Source organism: Priapulus caudatus, unplaced genomic scaffold (assembly GCF_000485595.1).
Source record: "Priapulus caudatus unplaced genomic scaffold, Priapulus_caudatus-5.0.1 Scaffold129, whole genome shotgun sequence".
In the NCBI taxonomy this organism is placed as follows: Eukaryota; Metazoa; Priapulida; class Priapulimorpha; order Priapulimorphida; family Priapulidae; genus Priapulus; species Priapulus caudatus.
This window is the reverse complement of record NW_014577190.1, coordinates 342243-361996: the sequence shown is the minus strand read 5'-3', so window position 1 is coordinate 361996 and position 19754 is coordinate 342243. Positions and strand designations below refer to the sequence as shown.

General features: G+C 41.3%; 1 protein-coding gene across 3 annotated transcripts in view; it reads right to left on the bottom strand.

The window, feature by feature from the left end:
• LOC106805844 (hypoxia-inducible factor 1-alpha-like) overlaps positions 1 to 19754 on the bottom strand; it is a 94419-nt gene that overhangs the window by 53389 nt on the left and 21276 nt on the right. For all 3 annotated transcript variants that reach the window (XM_014807604.1, XM_014807605.1, XM_014807607.1), the window contains exons 8-9: positions 18906 to 19066; positions 18116 to 18196 (exon numbers count right to left, since the gene is read on the bottom strand). In XM_014807604.1, the coding sequence (XP_014663090.1) occupies positions 18116 to 18196; positions 18906 to 19066 (242 nt within the window). The remainder of the gene's footprint in view (positions 1 to 18115; positions 18197 to 18905; positions 19067 to 19754) is intronic.

Genomic DNA, 19754 nt, shown 5'->3' with positions numbered 1-19754 from the left:
TTAATGTGGACGTTAAATATGAATTGTGTCCACCCCGGCCTGCGATAGACGTTAAATATGAATTGTGTCCACCCCGGCCTGCGATACCCGAGGGGCATTGGCTGAAACCCTAAAAGAGAGTAAATCATGGTGGCAGGGGCCCGATTGGATAGTAGGGTCACAGTCGCGATGGCCAGTGATAAAGGGTGTAAAAAACCGGAAGTAGCTGAGAAAGAAAAACAGTCTGTAAGAATGGTGGTTGAAATAGATAAACCACAAGATATTGCCGCAGTGATAGACCTAGACAGATACAGTAATCTATCAATATAAAGACAAGGAATGACAGTGAGGTAAAGCAGACAGGAATGTTAAAAGTTACAGAATTGGTAGAGGCTGAGAAAGAGTGGTTCAAGTCAGCACAGGCAGACTTGAGAAAACAGAGTTAATTTAAGCAACACGTAAGCAGGTTATGGTTGGTAGAAGAAAGAGGAATCTTGCACTGCAAAGGTAGGTTAGGCAACTCAAATATGGAAATTGTGACAAAATACCAAGTTGTTTTACGGAAGGCTCACAAGTTAACTGAACTGATTATTAGAGATTGTCACAAGAGAGTGCATCATAGTGGTATAAGAGCAACATTAGCAGAGGTAAGAACAAATTGTTGGGTACCAAAGGGCCGACAAATTGTAAAGAAAGTTGTGGGGAAATGTGGGACATGTAAAAGGTTAGAGGGAAAAGCCTGTAGTACACCACCAATGGCACCACTGCCTGAGTGTAGAGTAAGGGAAGCCACCGCATTTTCTAACGTAGGGGTGGATTTTGCGGGACCTCTTTTTATAAAAGGAAAGATAGGAAACATGGAAAAGGTGTTAATAGTATTGTATTCATGCTGTGTAACAAGAGCAATCTACTTAGACTTGGTAGAAGATTTGACAGCAACAGCCTTCATTCGATGTTTGCGCAAGTTCGCAGCCAGGAAGGGGACACCAAGCTTAGTGTCAGATAATGTGAAGACCTTTCAGGCTGCAGATAAGGCGCTAAGGGAGCTTTATGCGCATTCACGGGTGCAAACTGATTTGGAAGAAAGAAGAATTACGTGGCAGTTTAATTTAGAGAGAGCAACCTAGCTGGTGGGGTGGATTTTTTGAGAGGATAGTAGGCAATGTCAAACGATGTCTTAGAAAAGTGCTAGGCAATGCCAAATTGACATATGATGAGTTGCTGACAGTAGTAATTGAAATAGAGGGAACGCTAAATTCTAGACCGCTAACATACGAATACGATGAGGCGGGTGAGGAGGTATTAACACCCTCACATCTTGTCTATGGCAGGAGATTAAAGTCTATTCCTGACAATGGGACAGAGGGAGAGACTAGCTGTAGTAGAAGGTTCAAACATTTGACAATAAAGTTAGTCTATTTTTGGAAGAGGTGGCAGAAAGAATATTTAGCAGACTTAAGAGAATTCCACAGGTGTGGTATACGGGAAGGAGGCTGCAGCCTACAGATAGGCGATGTAGTAACGGTGTATGATGAGAATAAAAAGAGGGGCAGCCAGTTAGAATTAGTAGACCGATGCAGAAACTATACCCATTAGAGGTAAGAAGCGAAAGTGAGAGACAGGCAAGAAGGAAGAGTAGGGGATAGGCCCAAAAAAGCAGAAGCAGTAAACGCTCGACAGCACTTACGTGAGTTAAGACAGTTACGTGCATGATTGGCTTGACACAATGTTGAGTCAAGGCCCGAAGGGGGAGAGTGTTGGGAAATATCATGTATAACCGTATCTCATATAGCATAATGTATAATTGTATGAATATGTACTCTTGATGAATTCAGATGATTGTAGACTGTGAATGTGTAGATATGGATGATGTGTAAGAAAAAGTCTCGGAGAATCGGTTCGGCGCGGCGGCGCCGGCTGGAGAGCAATGACGTGTAGGGGTAGTAACTTTTTATAGATGTTTATGATAATGGCTCCATTAGCGCTTTCACACACTAGAAAAACCGCGATGCTAGTCGCGATGGAAATACCGAGATAATTGTGCCCTTGTTCACACAGGCGGAAATATGTCGCTAATCGCCGAGAGGGATAATTCTATTAATCGAACTGCGCATGCCTGATATCAAGCCGGGGGTTTCACACCAAAGGTAGCAGATTTCAACTTCAGCTTCTAAGGGTCATATAATCCTTATTAGCCAACAGATTTCTTTCTTTTTTGTACTGAATATACATGAGGGTAGGATGATGTATATTTTCGTATTGATGTTACTCTAGATTTGGTGATCATGTTTAACGTGTTTTTAACAGAAAGTGGAGTCCCAAAATAAAATGATAAATCTTGTAACTGGCTATCAAATAATTATGTTCCAATGAATGGTTGTGGGTTCTGTTTCTGTCTATGGGTCATCATCATGGCTGTACGCCACCCAAATCTCAGGCGAATCGGCCAAATATTTTGGATGCTATGGTCATTTCACCGAACAGTACCATTCCATGTTAAACAACAAATATGAATGTCTTCTCCTGAACATTCTAGTATAGCTAATGATGAGTTGAACATTATCTGCCTAAAACATTACTTCCGAATGTGTTGAATAATCATTTGTTCAAGTCATAACCAATTAAATCATTCTCACACAAACTGGGGAATTTACACCCCCTCCAAATTCTTACGTGCAATCTGTGTTGAAAACCTGTCCTCTCCAGAACATAGCATAATCTGAAGAACACAGCCAGGGTTCTTGCAAAAATACCTTTTCTGGAATGGTTAGCACCTATCTGAAGTAAACTCATCACCAGTTGTCTTGTTCAAAGGCAAAGCGGGGTGTGTATTCCAAAAAATGTTGTTAAAGCAAATGTCCTCTCCTGAACAGGATATTTAATATGATTAATAAACATAATTGATTATGACACTGAATACGCCTGATAGGCCAGAAAACTAATTTACGACAGAACACGATTATAAAACAAGATTTCATGGGTTCAGTTCCGGTTAGAAAGTCATTCTGTGCAGTTAGTGCAAAACAACTACAATTAGAATGTGGAAATAGATACATTGTATAATGTTTGTGTGCTGAGATGATCTGATTGGATTAGAATTGTGTGAGGTGATCTCCAGTACCATATACTTTAGCTGTTTTATACATAGGAAATCATAAGCTCAGGGCTGGTGCTCCTGTCAGCTTGCATTGCCCATTGTGCAGGAGAGGACATAATTTTTTAACATTGACATTTACAAAGTAAGCAATGTCAATTTCCGTATTGTAGTATTAGAACTGCACTGCATCATGTGTATTATAGATGAATTTCTTATTTACCTAACACATTTGGAGTCAGTAAGCACTTAACCTCCCCCCCCCCAACCCATTCTCCTCCACCTCATCTACCTTCTCTCAATCACTTACCTTCTCTCCTCTACCTCCTCTACCTTCTCTCCTCCACCTCATCTACCTTCTCTCAATCAATTACCTTCTCTCCTCCAGCTCCTCCAGCTCCTCTACCTTCTCTCCTCCAGCTCCTCCACCTCCTCTACCTTCTCTCCTCTACCTCCTCTACCTTATCTCGGTCACTTAACTTCGCTCCTCCAGCTCCTGTACCTTCTCTCCTCTCCCTCCTTGTTGGGAAATATCATGTATAACCGTATAGCATAATGTATAATTGTATGAATATGTACTCTTGATGATGTCAGATGATTGTAGACTGTGAATGTGTATATATGGATGATGTCTAAGAAAAAGTCTCGAAGAATCGGTTCGGCGCGGCGGCGCCGGCTGGGGAGCGATGACGTGTAGGGGGAGTGACTTTTTGTAACGATAATGTGATGTTTATGATAATGGATACATTGTGTGTGGGTTCGGGTTTTCCCGGCGGAGAGAGAGAGTGGTACGGGGAACGCAAGATAGGGAAGAGAGATTGGAAAAGAGTGTTGACGGAGAAGGTTGTAGAGAGTGTTAAATGCAAGGAAAGTAAAGTGACTGTACGGAGTGTGTATATTAAATAAACCCATGAGTGATATATATATATTTCGAGTGTTCACTGTGTATCAATGATAGAGTGTGCGATATAACATAGATGATAGAACCGGCACAGGCGAGATTTAAGATTTCGCAACACATGGTCCTTCGAGCCGGAGGATTGTTAGATCAGATTGTTAGACCGAAGTGATAGACCGGATAGACCGGATAGACAGATCGTCGGCAACTGAGTGAACGATACATTGTCGCAATGGAAGAACTATTGAAGAAGAAGAGGATGAGGGGAGGGCATAGAGCTTATGCCAAGAAAGTCATGACAAGAGTCAGCACTTGGATGACGGAGAGTACTACTACTAGTATGCCTAGTGACAGTGGCAGAGAGAAGGTTAACACAACATAAAGCAATGCTGACAGAAAAGCTTGCTACCGTACAGAGATTAGACGAAGAGATCCTGGAGATAATGAGTGAGAAAGAAGACATGGATATAGAAGTAGAAGTGGAAGAAGCTGGCACGTTCAGAGTAAAATTGAAAGACATGATTTCAAGGATACATGGATGGCAGCTGGTTCCAAATGAGCGAGAGGAACAAGGAGCAACGCATAGCCAGTATCGGAGTTGCGCCCAGTATCGTCTGCAAGGGCAGTGAGGCCTAAATTACCTAAGCTAGAGGTAAGGAAGTTCAACGGAAAAGTACACGAATGGCAAGGATTTTGGGACTGTTACGAGAGCGCCATTCATGGAAATGAATGCTTGTCAGTGGATAAATTCACATATTTGCGAGGACTGGTGGAAGAACCTACGAAATCTGCGATTGCGGGGTTCACATTAACTAGCGCGAATTATCAAGCTGCAGTAGAACTGTTGAAGGAACGATATGGGAAGAAGAATATCATACAACGAGCGCACGTGAACGAACTCCTGAACGTTGCACCGGTATTCAGTGAGAGTGATACCGTGCGGCTGAGAGGCTTGTGTGATACAGTCGAAACGCACTATAGAGGATGAAGGCGTTGGGCCTCCCGGAAGAAACGTATTCGAGTATAGTTGTGCCTGCGATCGTGGAGAAGCTACCGGTGCCGTTAAGACTGACCATTACGCGAGGAAGTGAATATCTAGACTGGTCAATAGAAGATATGCTCGAAGCCTTAAGGAGAGAAGTAGCACTGCGAGAGGAACATCATGTGCAGCCACCACAAAGAGTGAGCCAGACGGACCGACCGGGAAGAGAGAATCAGCGATGGGGACAGCTTCCCTCGACAGCAAGTGCATTGTTCATGGGACGAGACAGAGACAATATATGTGCATTTTGTTTGGTCGAGCGTGCATGCTCATGAAAATTGTTTTAAAGTGATTACGTCACCGTAAATACTAAAAAATAAAAAAAATATTTCCACTTTTTCATAAAATATTAGCAATTCTGTTCACATTTTATGGTTAAATTGCTGCATTATACTTCTTATTTTACTTTATTGTTCGATGTGAACATACACTCGTAACCCATACATAGCCCATAGCAAGCAATTAATGTTGAAAACATTAATTCAAATCGTCCAGGTTTTTTGGATTTTTATCAAAGCGGGGTGTGTATTCAAAAAATGTTGTTAAAGCAAATGTCCTCTCCTGAACAGGATATTTAATATGATTAATAAACATAATTGTTTATGACACTGAATACACCTGATAGGCCAGAAAACTAATTTATGACAGAACACGATTAAAAAACAAGATTTCATGGGTTCAGTTCCGGTTAGAAGGTCATTCTGTGCAGTTAGTGCAAAACAACAACAATTAGAATGTGGAAATTGATACATTGTATAATGTTTGTGTGCTGAGATGATCTGATTGGATTCGAATTGTGTGAGGTGATCTCCAGTACCATATGCTTTAGCTGTTTTATACATAGGAAATCATAAGCTCAGGGCTGGTGCTCCTGTGAGCTTGCATGACCCATTGTGCAGGAGAGGACATAATTTTTTAACATTGACATTTACAAGGTAAGCAATGTAAATTTCCGTATTGTAGTATTAGAACTGCACTGTATCATGTGTATTATAGATGAATTTCTTATTTACGTAACACATTTGGAGTCAGTAGGCACTTAACCCCCCCCAACCCATGTGCACCCCCCACCCCTAGCCCCCACATTTCCAATCCCACCCATCCACACTGGTAGTTTGGCCCTCCCTCCCTGACGAAGTCCCTTCCCTATTATGCATGTCCCACCATAATGGAAGTTAAGCCCTGAGCCTCCCATCCCCTTGTTCAAAATGAAAGTTGAGTCTTAAAAGTTTTGAGCGCCGGAATGTGGCGGCCGGTCTGTAATACCCCCTAACCCTGAAACTGAAATGTAGCTTACTATACAGACTTAAGCCTAGATTACTTAGTATACAGGGTAACAATTTCCTAGGCCTATTTTAAATCACTTTTATACTGGAATGGTTAATTAAAAGCGCTACAGTGTATGTGATTGTTATTTGATTTTGATTTCAGGCCTTTCTCCAAGCACAGCATGAGTGGCACTAACCTCATAGTCAATTTGCGCAGGAAACGACCAGCTGATGAACTCACAAAATCATGCAGGTCAACTGCATATTTGAAAAGGATGAAAAATGACAACCCCGAAGCATACAAAGAACTGAAGGAAAAAGATGCTGCTAGAAAGAAGAAAGAGTATGTTCCAATAAAGGCTTTGTCAGAGAGTGATAAAAAAATTCGGCGCAAAAAATGGGCTGAACATATAAGAGCGATAGAAGAGCACAGCAAAAAAGTCAACATGCCATTGGAGAAGAAGATGAACCCCCAAAAAAACGGTTTAAAGACTTAAATGAGTGAGTTAAACCAATGTTTTTAGATCTCGAAAACATTACCTTTGGAATGCAACTCTAACTTGTCTACTTATAGCTGAAAGTCAACTGAGAGAGCACTCGACAGCAGACGATCTGCTTTTGAACAAAGATGACAGACACGCTAATGATGAAACAAGCCACAATAAAGGTGAGTACATTTCTAGGCATGAATACTGTAGTACTGGTACACAATATTAATGGTTGGATTTTTAACTTCATGTACTTTTTTACTGCAGGCTATCAAGTTGGTGACCACGTCATATTGAAACTTGTAACTACAGCTGGAAAAGCAAAGCATTTCGTCGCAATAATCCGTAGTGTTCGGAGAAACGAGCAGTATGATGTTGTCTATTTGCATTCTCATGGCAAAACCTACTTCGTTGTGGACGAGATGGACATGCATCGATACAGTTGGTGTGGAATGCATTGTTTCTAAGCTTGGACAGCCACGTGTTAATAAACGTGACCAATACTACTTTGAATTACCTGATACTATCAAGTTGGAATAGATCATATGAGATGATGCAGACTAATCTGTATGAGTGAACTCTTTGACTGTTAATCAGAATTAAGCAGTGGATTTTTAGGTGTTAATAGTGAACTCTTGGACTGTTATAGTCGAGCATTTGGATTTTAGGTGTTAGTTTTCTTCAAGAAGTGTTTCCAGTACTAGCAATTGACATCTTGTCACTCTGGTTTTGGCAAGTCAAGACAGGTTGAGCACCAAGATGGCAATTGAAAGCAGAACATTTCGGTGATGTTAATCATTGTGTGTATAATACACTATTACATTGTTCCTGTTCTTGTCAGAATTATATGCTGCGTTCACACGAGGAGTTTAGTTGCGTTCACACGCTAAAATATACGCGGCTTGCTTAGCCACGGCTTGCTTAGCCACGGCTTGCTTAGCCGCGATTGCTCCGGCTTGCTTAGCGCGGAATCATATTCGCGTAGTTTCCGTTGAACCTGAACTGACTAATGGCAATTCCCATTTTTGCCAAAAAATTGCCGTGGCTCGAAAATGTACGTCGACTGGCGTGCTTCAAAATAGGACGTTCCATATGGGAGCATAGCAGTAACAACTACACCCAATTTCAAACATGTGGGTCAAACGGTTCCTGAGTTATCGTTGACCGAAACCAAATGTTGACGGACGGACGGACGGACGGACGGACGGACGGACGGACGGACGGACGGACGGACGGACGGACGGACGGACGGACGGACGGACGTACGACGGACGACGACCCATGGCAATAGCTCAACTTGACGATGTCAAGGTGAGCTAAAAATGCAAAAACCGAGATTTGCATCCCGCTAATTCCCGCCAGTGTGAACGCGCCTATTGTGTGTGAGTTCGAGTTTTCGCGGCGGAGTGAGTGTGGTACGGGGAACGCAAGATAGGGAAGGGAGATTGGAAAAGAGTGTTGACGGAGAAGGTTGTAGAGAGTGTTAATGCAAGGAAAGTAGAGTGACTGTACGAAGTGTGTATATTAAATAAACCCATGAGTGATATATATATATATTTAGAGTGTTTAGTATCAATGATAGAGTGTGCGATATAACATAGATGATAGAACTGGCACAGGCGAGATTTAAGATTTCGCAACACTTCTCTACCTTCTCTCGGTCACTTACCTTCTCTCCTCTACCTCTTCTACCTTATCCCTGTCACTTACCTTCTCTCCTCTACCTCCTCTACCTTCTCTCGGTCACTACCTTCTCTCCTCTACCTACTCTATTTTCTCTCGGTCACTTACGTTCTCTTCTCTACCTCCTCTACCTTCTCTACCTTCTCTCGGTCACTTACGTTCTCTCCTCTACCTCCTCTACCTTCTCTCGGTCACTTATCTTCACTTTTCCGGGTGATACTCCATTAGGAGTGTTCCCAACTTTAATGTCATTAATGGTCATAATAACATATATATATATATATGATATGCGTTCATATATTAGTTTGTGGTTTAATGTCATTTAATTAGGGTTAGGATTAGGGTTAGGGTTAGAATTATCAATCATTAATCATTCATGATATCAAAGTTGGGAACCCTCCTAATGGAGCGTTAGCCACTTTTACAGATTATCGTCTTCTAAATTTGTGGTGCGTCTAATACAGCGTCTTATAAGCAGATATATATATATATATACACACACAAGAGCGTATTAAGAAGGCCTAAGAAGGCTCTTGATATATATATATATATATATATATATATATATATATAATACGGCACCCGAACAGCTATCAATCATCGAATCGCAATGCCACCGAATGAAGAACCGTTACTGTTTCGTGCGTGTTATTTATAGATCTGACAGCGATTCCTCTACATCTAAAGCTGGGAATGTGGATACGTAAACACAACCACAGTAGTAACACCTACCTGCCAAATCTTGCAAGCATCATAACAATTGGCATCCGTGAGGCCTTTTTGAGGTTTACTCACTATTACTGTGATTTGTGTTGTGCTTCCGGGGATTTCATTTTCTCATTCATAATAGTGATATATATAAGATCACATGCAAGCTCAAAATTCAAACATTTAAAACCACTGACTGTGTATGATATGCTGCAAGATACTAGTACATAGCTCGACCGACCATGCTGGGCAATTCGAAGCGTAGCTATTTCAAAGTTTGTCCACACGTTCCGCCACAGTTGCGCTTGTCACTGGTTTTGAGCTGGGTTTACACTATGAAAAAGTCGACGAGTTGACAAGTTTTTCAACGTTCTGTCAACCTTTCTATCAAATGTTTAAAGTTTTTACGTTATCGACAGCAAGTCGACAAACGTTTCAACATTTGAGCTGCAGTGTGCGCGCGGGGCGACGTGGATACGCGTATTAATTCGCGCCAGAATGGCGCCGATAGCAAAAATGCGCTCTCCACCTGGTTGGAGGGACACGTATACACCCTGTTTGCTATTATCGGAGTGGCCGAGTGGCAAAAACTTATCAACTCGCTGACCAAAAGTTTAGAGAATAGAACATGTTCTAATCTCTCAACCAGTTGAGCGCTCAATTTTACGTATGCACTGCCGCTTTTCAGTTGATTAGTTGAAAAGTTTATCAGCTCGTCAACTTTTCAAGAAAATGTTGATAGTGTAAACCGGGGCCAGCTTTACCCTACAGTAACAGTACAAGTATAATTGATGCCTATAGTTAGCTGACTACAGCAACCACGAGACGCATTATCAAGAAATAAATCAAGGTAATTTAATGACACATTCACATAATGGTGTTTATTGCTTATGAACCAAGTTAAGCAGTCTATATAGCAATGAAGAAAAACTGTATCGTTGCTTCAATGTAGATTTCTATGTTTTAACAAGAAAAATCAAATGGAAACTAGAAAGGGCAGTTGTCGCCAACTACATGTATCCCCCGTGTTCTCCCCAAAATGTGTAAGTATACGAAGTTTGGTCGCGCTAGGTCAATTAGGGGCCGAGTTATAGAGAGAAACTGAAATATGATCAAGGTCAAGGTAAAGGTCAAATAAAGGTCGCAGTGACCTGGTTTTGGTACTCTGCACACCTTCTTCCCAAGATGTGTAAGTATACCAAGTTTGGTCACGCTAGGTCAATTAGGGGTCGAGTTATAGAGCGGAAGGGAAATTCTCTGCGGCAGACCGAACGGCGGCGGCGGCTGGGGAGACATGAAACCATAGTATCCCCGCCGACTTCGTCGCGGGGGATACAATTATGCATCACATCTCCTGATTTTATCCTGCGTAATTTAATAAGTATGAGGTTAGGTTAGACGACATATTGTAATGAGTTACAACGGGCATAGAAATAGATATAAAGGTGCATGCGTATCCGGAAGACGCCATGTATATCCCCATTTGATTCCATACAGTAAATCAATGGCTAGGCGTACCGTATAAGACAAAATAAACAACGCTCGGCAGTCAGCTATTTTTGGCGCTCTATTCATTTTTCGCGAATCCGTATCATTTTTCTGTCGCTCTCCACTTATTTTATCAATTATTATAATAAGGTACTGCCATCTTCACGATTCCTACTGTAGGAAATGCTACGACAAATTTCATGAGCTTCGTTAATACGGATTATAATATATCAATGTAGTACACAGTAAGGACTATACTTGAGAATATTGCAGCAATTGGCACCATTGCAGCAACGCAGACGTTGTCTGGTGCGAACATCCTGTTTGGCAGACAACAGGAGAGAAATAACGCCACTTTGATTTACGTAGACTATACAACTAATTGAGGAATTGATAAGTAAGTCACTTAGTTAGTAACAGATTCTAAACGATCAAACATGCCGCAACAACTACGCCACCAAGAATCAGACCATCGTCTTCTCAACGATTTTAAATCGAAAGACTGTAAATAAATTTTGGTTTAACGCCCATACAGTAGTGTTTGTTTTATATCAGTAAACTTTGACCGAAGACAGAGCCCAAAGGCATCTAGATTAGTGCATGGGCATAGATCTTAGACACAGTCTCCACTCCTTTATTATTCCAATGATTATATATCTGTTTAACCTCGTAATAATCAAATAGACCTAATAACATAGTGAATAAGGTTGATGTAACGTAAGCTAGGTCTCATTAGGAGAGAAAAGCCACCGTCATTTCAGGCAAATTTCATGCTGCAGTCGCACAATTATAAAAGTGGCTGACCTGATTATTGTCTTATTATTATTATTGACCCGATTATTATCTGTCAACTTTGCTAAAAAAATCTAGCGTTTTCCCCCACTTTTATGATAACTACCGTTATTGCTTGAGTAACAGAAACCGTAGAGTAACGATGAAATGTATTAGAACCCTCGTATTCACCAAAACGTCCAAGTTTCGAACTCGTTCGATTGCCACTGCCTTTTCTTCTAATCTTGGACCATTTAGTAGCGCCAGCTATCGTCCATATAGACTTATGCTAGCCGCACACTATACGATTTTGCTCGGGCCGCAGTCGTAAGCCCTCGCACACCATACGCTCGGCAGCCGATCGATCGGGAGGCCCCCGCACACTGTACGACTCAAAAGGCACGTTCACACGGACGTTTTTGGCCCGAGCCTAATTAGGCCCGTGCCAGATTTGGTGCCATCGAAAACGGCGGACCAGGCCCGAGCCAAATTTTAGCACCAGCTTTCGGCGAGCGGTAGAGCGGTAGAATCGGTTGAGCGGTAGATCCCGCGAGTGTTGAACGTGTACTTCGACGAAATAAAGTCCAAAACGGTATAAAAAAAATTTGATCAGGATGCACGTTTTCAAGATTGATAATTGAACTCGGAACGTAAGTAAACACTCTGAATCGTACACAACGCCATCTCGCGACATACTGCCAAAGTATCTGTGAGATATTTGTGCAATAAAATTTATTTGAATTTGAATTTGAATTTGACAGACAGTATTCACTTGCATACGTGTGAACGCTCCGACTTAAACCGGCCCGAGCCAAATCTAGCCCATTTGGCTCGAGCCAATTACCATGACCGTGTGAACGTGACTATAGTCGGCGCTAACCATGACGCTCTCGTGGCGTTCCAAGCGGATTTAGCGTGTACTAAGAGTCGGGAGTGTTTCCCCGCCATTTTGACCGAATGCGGTTCCCATGGCGCTGCTCTGTGATTGGTTAATTTTCTTCAGCGCTCGGCGGCGGGTCGGATGGCCACGCACACTATCCGAGTCGAGTCGTATACCCTCGCACACTATACGACCCGCTCCGCTCCCGATTCAAAATTCGAATCGACCCAAAATGGCCTCCCGATCGTGTCAAACCAGTCGGTAGCCATGCAGATGCAAAGCCTCCCGATCCAGACGTAAGCCTCCCGATCCCGCTCGGGTTGTATAGTGTGCGGCTAGCATTACACGTTTCCCGGACAATCTTGTTTGCACCGACAAATTACAAGTTGACACATTTAACAAATCTTGCGACTCGATGTTATTTTCGTCGTGTTACGATGTGTTCATATCCAATTTTCTATGCTATAACTGCACAAAATCTTAGTGTTTTTCAAGTTAGTGTAATCAGTGGTATAGCCACTGTGAAGTGAGACTATATTTCAATATTTCGCTATATTTTATTCGGATTAAGCGTTTATGAGCAAGGATCATGCAAATATGCCTTTAAAGTGATCAGTGTCATTTCCTACAGCTAACTTACTGAATTTTAGAAAACGATAAAAGGTTGGCAGTATTAGGCCCAGGGTTTATAGAAGTGGAGCCACAATGAAAAAGATGTGCGCCCAGTTATGACAGGTGCATTGCATAGAATGGAAATTATACGTCGGAATTGAGTAGGTAGCGCATTTAGGACAGCAACGCGAAGGTAATATAACTATAAGCCGATGATACTGGTAACCTGCAGTTCACCCTTACGGACACTTCGTACGATCTAGCATCACTACCTGCTGATTACATACACCTGCGCGTGCGTTGTGAAGCGAATCCGCGGTGCAGGCAGGAGCAACCAATGTTATTACTCGGGGGTGTTTGGCAGAGTAAGGAGAGAAATTCGGACTTTTCAGGAATTGCGCATGACTGGCAGTCAACAGGTTAAAATTCACCGGTCACTGTGATAGCAAGGTACTTTTGTATTCACTATTGAAGTCCTAAATTGCAGTTAGTATAACCTGACTAATATGTTCTGATTGAGTAAGCCAGTACCCAGTTTGTATGTAACTGGCACCTAAACCAACAGATTCAATAGAAATCGAAATGCCAACTGTAACAAAACCGATATGAGATTGTATTAAATTGACTACGTCACGAATTTTCCATGGTAAAATTTGTAAAATTTTTGTTGCCATTTTTTTACATTAAAAGTAAGTACTAACGTATCGTCAAATTCTTACCTGATAAGATTGTTTCTCAACTAGTTAAAAATAAAAAAAACCTGGACGATTTGATACTATGTTCCTGACATTAATTGCTTGCTATGGGCTATGTATGAGTCACGGGTGTATGTTCACATCGAACAATATAGTAAAATAGGAAGTATAATGCAGCAATTTAACCATAAAAAGTGAACAGAATCACTTATATTTTGTGAAAAAGTGGAAATATTTTTTTTATTTCTACTATTTGCGGTGACGTAATCACTTTAAATAAGAGTGCACTAGAAATGTGTATTATAGTACTCAGTGTCATTATAATCTATAACGCACACTTCTTTATACAGATTATCAGGAGTATAGATAATAGCTATTATATATAGATAGATATATAGTACCTATTATGTTCTCCTATTATTGTTGACAAGAAACGCATGTGCATTTCTTCACTATTACACTTAAAGTAACAACACTAGCTATGGATTCAAAATGAGGTTGGGGGACTTGGACGAACGTTAATAGTATATTGTAAATTTCATGATTAATTTGATACAATTTGGGAAATTATAGCACACAAACCAATATCCTGGAATCGGGTGGGGGCGATACCTTGTTTACACTACTATATTGATAATTATATGATATAATAATATGATGTACATAAAAAGTTATCTGCAGAGAAGTCAGACATGTCTGAGAAATGTTTGCTTAACATCACATGAATAGATTGATTAGATATTGGTTATTAGGTAATATAAAGAAAGGATCTATTACTACTACTACTACTACTACTACTACTACTACTTATTAGTATTATTTTTATTATATTTTTTTATTATCATGGTCATCATCTCTTGATAATATACAAATATATACTCGTAAATAGACAGATAAATATATAGCCAGGCTAGCAGAGGCGCAGGCACATAGGCAAGCAGAAAGACAAACCGTGAATCACACAACGAGGCAGTCATATGCATGTGTTTGTGCAAAATGCCACCATCGGCTCGCCAATTACCGGTGTGGTGGAGTAGGTTTCCGAGACACGCTGAAGCCAGCGGGGAAGTCACCGTGTGTGGCCCATCAGGAGGCCATTGATAAATGCCTACAGGAAGCTCTGGCTCGCACAGGTAATTACCCTGCGGAGTTAACTAGCTCCATCCGTCTCACCTGTCCACTGCTACTCACAGGTAGCGCAGCAGTGCATGCGTTATATTGCTGAACATCTGGTAGCACGTCAAGGGTGAACATAGCGAGTATTGACAGCGACATAGCTCAGCAGGGAGTTGTAGGGGTCACTACGCTCAAATGAGTGCAATGTACAGGTATAACACTGAAAGCCAATATTCGTATACGATGTTAGCCTTATAGTAGAAGTCCACAAAGAGCCAGCGTGAACTAAAATACGTGAGAGGTCGATCACGGGGGAAGATAGCAACATGGTCCTAGAATGATGTAGAGATTCATCATTGGGGAAGGGAAAAATATTAGTCTAAAACAATGTACCATGCTCATGGCAGGCAATAGAAACACGATTACCCCGTTCAGACTGCCCATTTGATCCTACATCAAACTAATCCGGCTCAAGCCCAAACTAATTCATGGAGCATGTACACGCAAGCTCCGAGCTCAACCGGGCTAACTTAGCACGTATAGCTGTGCATGCTCAGTTTCGCGTGTTACATCATGCAGCAGACAGCACCGCCGATAGCATTACTTGGATTTATACTGTATTATTGCAATAGCAGAAGAACACGAATATTAACAGATGATTCAATAGACAGTATAACATCGATATTATGCCCATCCAAGAGCATAGGTTGCATCATACTGATGTTGAACTGAAGTACACACACCTAGGCAAAGGCTGGCCGCTTGTAACGTCTAGTGCTAGAAAAAAACAGTAGAAACTCGACCATTGCCCGTTTGGGAATTCTCCTGAGCCCATATTCTATGAAGTCACTCAATAACATTGAGTCCATCAACCTAAGAATCGTGGCTGCAACTTTCAAGGACAAGTGTAATATGCTGTTACAGTCTAATCAACTCTGCAGATAAGAATGTAGAAGTTTCTTCCAGGATTTACCAAGTGCCATCAAATCAATTCCAAAGCATAATTTTATGCTACTAAAGTAGCTGGCGACATGAATTCCAAAATGTGTACTGATGATGTCCAGTTCATATCACAAGAACACCAACAGAAACGGAACACATCTGCTGAATCTTGCTGAGAAATATGAATTTAATATTTTGAACACCTCCTTTCATGGAAGGAAGAGCAAACTTTGGCCCTTCACATACCTCAATAGACAAAGAGCACAGCTTGACTACATCTTAATTAACAGGAAGTGGCGGCACTATTGTGCCTTCAACTGTGAAGCCTACAGTAGATTCGACATCATACATTCTTATCATCGTATCATCAGTGCCAAAGTCCAGCTGCACCTAAGAGCAAACAAGCCGAAATGTAAGGTAACCAGATATGATTGGAGCAAGCTGAGAAGCAATCTAGTTAAAAAAACGCACTTCATCACCGAAACACGGAAGGGAATCGAGGGCAGCCAGCTTGTTGAAGACGTTGAAGCATCAGCAGAAAGCCTGTATGACAACATGATGACATCCATAAATGAAACTTCAGAAGCATGTGTCCCCAAATGTGCTATTAGTCAGAGAAGCAGTGAAAAAAATACATGGGGGCTCGGGGCGATTTAGCCCCCGAAATGCCAAAAAGAGCCCCAGAAATGCCAAATAGAGCCCCCGTAAATTTGCATAGAGTTCAATACAAACCAAATTTTAGAGTGCTATTTTCATGCACGCGAGCTTGAAAAGTAGCCCCCGAAAAATAAATTATATTTTTTTCCCTGCAGAGAAGAGTACCCTGGGAAGATGATGCAGTTGAAGCAAAGAGAATTAAACTGAGAAAAGCCCTCCTTAAGCGATCCTCTGATTTACCAAAGAAAAACACACTTCAAGCTGAAGAAGCTAAGAAATGACACCATGTCACAAGAAAGACATGTAAAGGAAAAGATTAAAATTATTGAACAAGCCACTGAGCAGCAAAGATCTCAATTTCGCTGGTAAATATTGAATGAAATATCCGGCAGAAAGCAAAATAATCAGCAGAAAGCAGAGCCAGGAAGAAAAAGTACTGAAATAGAAACAGCATTTTCAGGATCTCCTCGGCACTGAACCTTCACCTGTCGAAGAAGTAATTCCTGTGGTTAAAGAAGGTGATTTAGGAATACCAAAGAATTATCGAGGTATTAGCCTAACAAGTATCGCTTCAAAGATATACAATAGAATGCTGGTTTAGTGTTTTCAACCTCACATAGAGAACATCCTGAGAGATAGCCAGAATGGTTTCAGAACAGGTAGACCTACTGCTGGTCACAATTTGGCTTTAAGGTGGCTGATAGAAGGCTGATAGGAATCTCACTGTGGAGGATGGTGATGGATTGGTTTATCCCCAACAGACATCAAAGTCCATAAAGCTAAAGCATGGTCAGCACTCAACTGAACAAGATGCATGTCATCTGGAAGTCACATGAGCAGATACCTAAAGATCAGTTTCTTCCGTACCACAGTTGAATGTCTCGCTTTATGGTGCAGAGACATTGACATTGGACAGCAAACTCACCAAAGAGCTTAATGGATGCTACACCAGAGTGTTAAGAGTAGTGCAAAATATCACGTATAAGGGTTTTGTTAACAACAGCACCCTATATGGAGACCTTCCCAAGGTCACTGATACACTACGTCTAAAGTGCCTTAAGTTGGCTGGAAATATATGGCGTGGAAAAAAAAGAGTAAACGCGCTGTTGTTTTGAGAACCAACACAGCTATCGTGTGAGTAAATGCTGCTTCTTGAATCTTGAAGCCTGATATCTTGCTTCAGGTTTTTGTTTAGACAGTGTACCTGCAGTTACTGACCCAGACACAGATGTGCTTGCAATCATTCGGTGCGAATTCAGTGTAAAGTAAAATTACAATTAAGTGACCAGTATAGGGAAGGTTTTTTACGATTGCACGTTGGTAGTCAATGACAGTCGAAGGCGTCGTGTATAATATAGATGGCTTTATTATAACCATATAATATAGTACGACATACATAGGTACGTGAGTGCCTTGTAATACCTCTCCTTAGTACATTCTCCTTTCTCTAAGCCATTCCTCCACTCACTGATTCCATTCCTCCCCCGTCTGCTATTGCTTCCCGTATTTATACCCCGGGCGTGGTTTTTCCGTGGCCACGTGTCCTGGTGACGTCCACGTGGCACAGTGACAGTGGTCCACAGTACACATTGACGGTGGTCCACGTGTCCTATCAGCTCGATCGGTGACGCAGCCCTGGATCTCCATAACCTATTTTGCCTGCGACCTCGTATATTACAGTTGGATTCTATGTGGGTGGATATTACACGCACACGGATATCACTGCCCTCAGGATCTTCGCGTTATAGGCTTATAGGCTTGGCACAAGCAGTGGACATGGCTAGGTATTCCTACCTGGTGGGTATGCCAGCGGTATACAGACATCTCCAGCTTCTGGAGCCAAGTGAGTAAGATCCTCAGGTTCATCCTTTACAACTGTCAACACACACACACACAGAACATTTATTTTAACCAAAAAATTCAAGTCCCATCTATGTTAGACATGTAAATTTGAATCTCTGATTTCCCACCATTTGGTAAAACGGCTATAATTCATAAAATAATGCACCAATTTATTAATAAATAGGTTCAGAGCACATGTGGAATAATTTTTATCCATTCTCTATGTTATACTAAACAATAATGAGTTGGTAGCAGATAATGCATCAACAGAGATCAGAAGAGAGCCAGGGCTTTACTTTCTATCCCAACTAAGGCCATTCATTACATATAAAATTCACATGCAGTGACCTCACACCAGGGCATGAAATTAGCCAAATTGTGAACAGGCCCACCCAAAATTTTAAACAGGCCCTTAGACAAATTGAACAGGCCCTTACAAGTTTAAATATGCCCTTAAATTTGTTCAATTTATTCCATTATTAATAAAAGTATTAGCTTTATGTTTATTAGGCATACTCATAGTATTTCAGTATTTCATTGCTATCAGTGAGTTCTACTTGTTTGACAGGAATTGCTAGAATATTATTTACTTTTAGTAGTCACTAAGCAAAAAATTTGTAAATATTGGTGATACAAAGGCAAGATAGGCAACAATTTGAATAGGCAAAGTGGACTGAACCGGCGGCCGCCGGCAAAATAGCGCTAATTTTGTGCACTGTCACTCTAGGTATGTTTGCCCTACCTGTGAGACTGTCATCATCTGATAATGCTAGGAAGCCTTGGTTGGCATCCTTCGTGAGCGGGGCAAACACTGTGTCTGTGCTGAACAGCACCTGGTGGAAATCTTCTTGCTGAGCCTTCTGCTGCGCTACGGCAATTATAGTTTCCTTCTCTTCTACTCCGCTGCAACGTAGACTTTTACAATTAGACAAACCGAAAATTAGAAATAGAATACTGTATACGCCATATTTTTCGCGTACATATATTTTCGCAAATTCAGACTTGACAGACAATTTCGCGAGTGCTTAATTTCACGGTCGGTGAATTATGAATTATTCGGTATGAATTAGTCGCGTGTTGTTATTTTCGCGGTCGGGGACGCGTTAGCGAAATTCGCGAGAATTAAACCACCGCGAAATATACAGCGTATGTACACAGCATCTCATATGCCTAAAGTAGCAATGGCTACACAACTGTCTAAACCAGAAATGAAACACACCAAGTAAGAACGAAATTTCTATCTAGATGGCCTTCACGTGTCGAAAAGTACACGTCATGGCACATATATGCGTTTCTATTAGCTTGTACTTTCACAAAGTAATTCACTACTATAGCCACATGGAACCCATCCGATACAAACTAACAAAGAATATCTTCATCGCTAGATTCTCCGGGATTATACCAGGGTTTCTTATACATAAGAGGCACAGTGGCGCACCGCCGTTGTCAAATTTAACATCGCCGTTGTGAAAATGTTCCTGTATTTACTGATAAGTATATCCTGTATCTATATATCAATACATCCTGTATTTGAATCCATCATGCGCATTTTTTTCCCAAAATGGCCATTACCTCCTTTGTCTAATTTTCG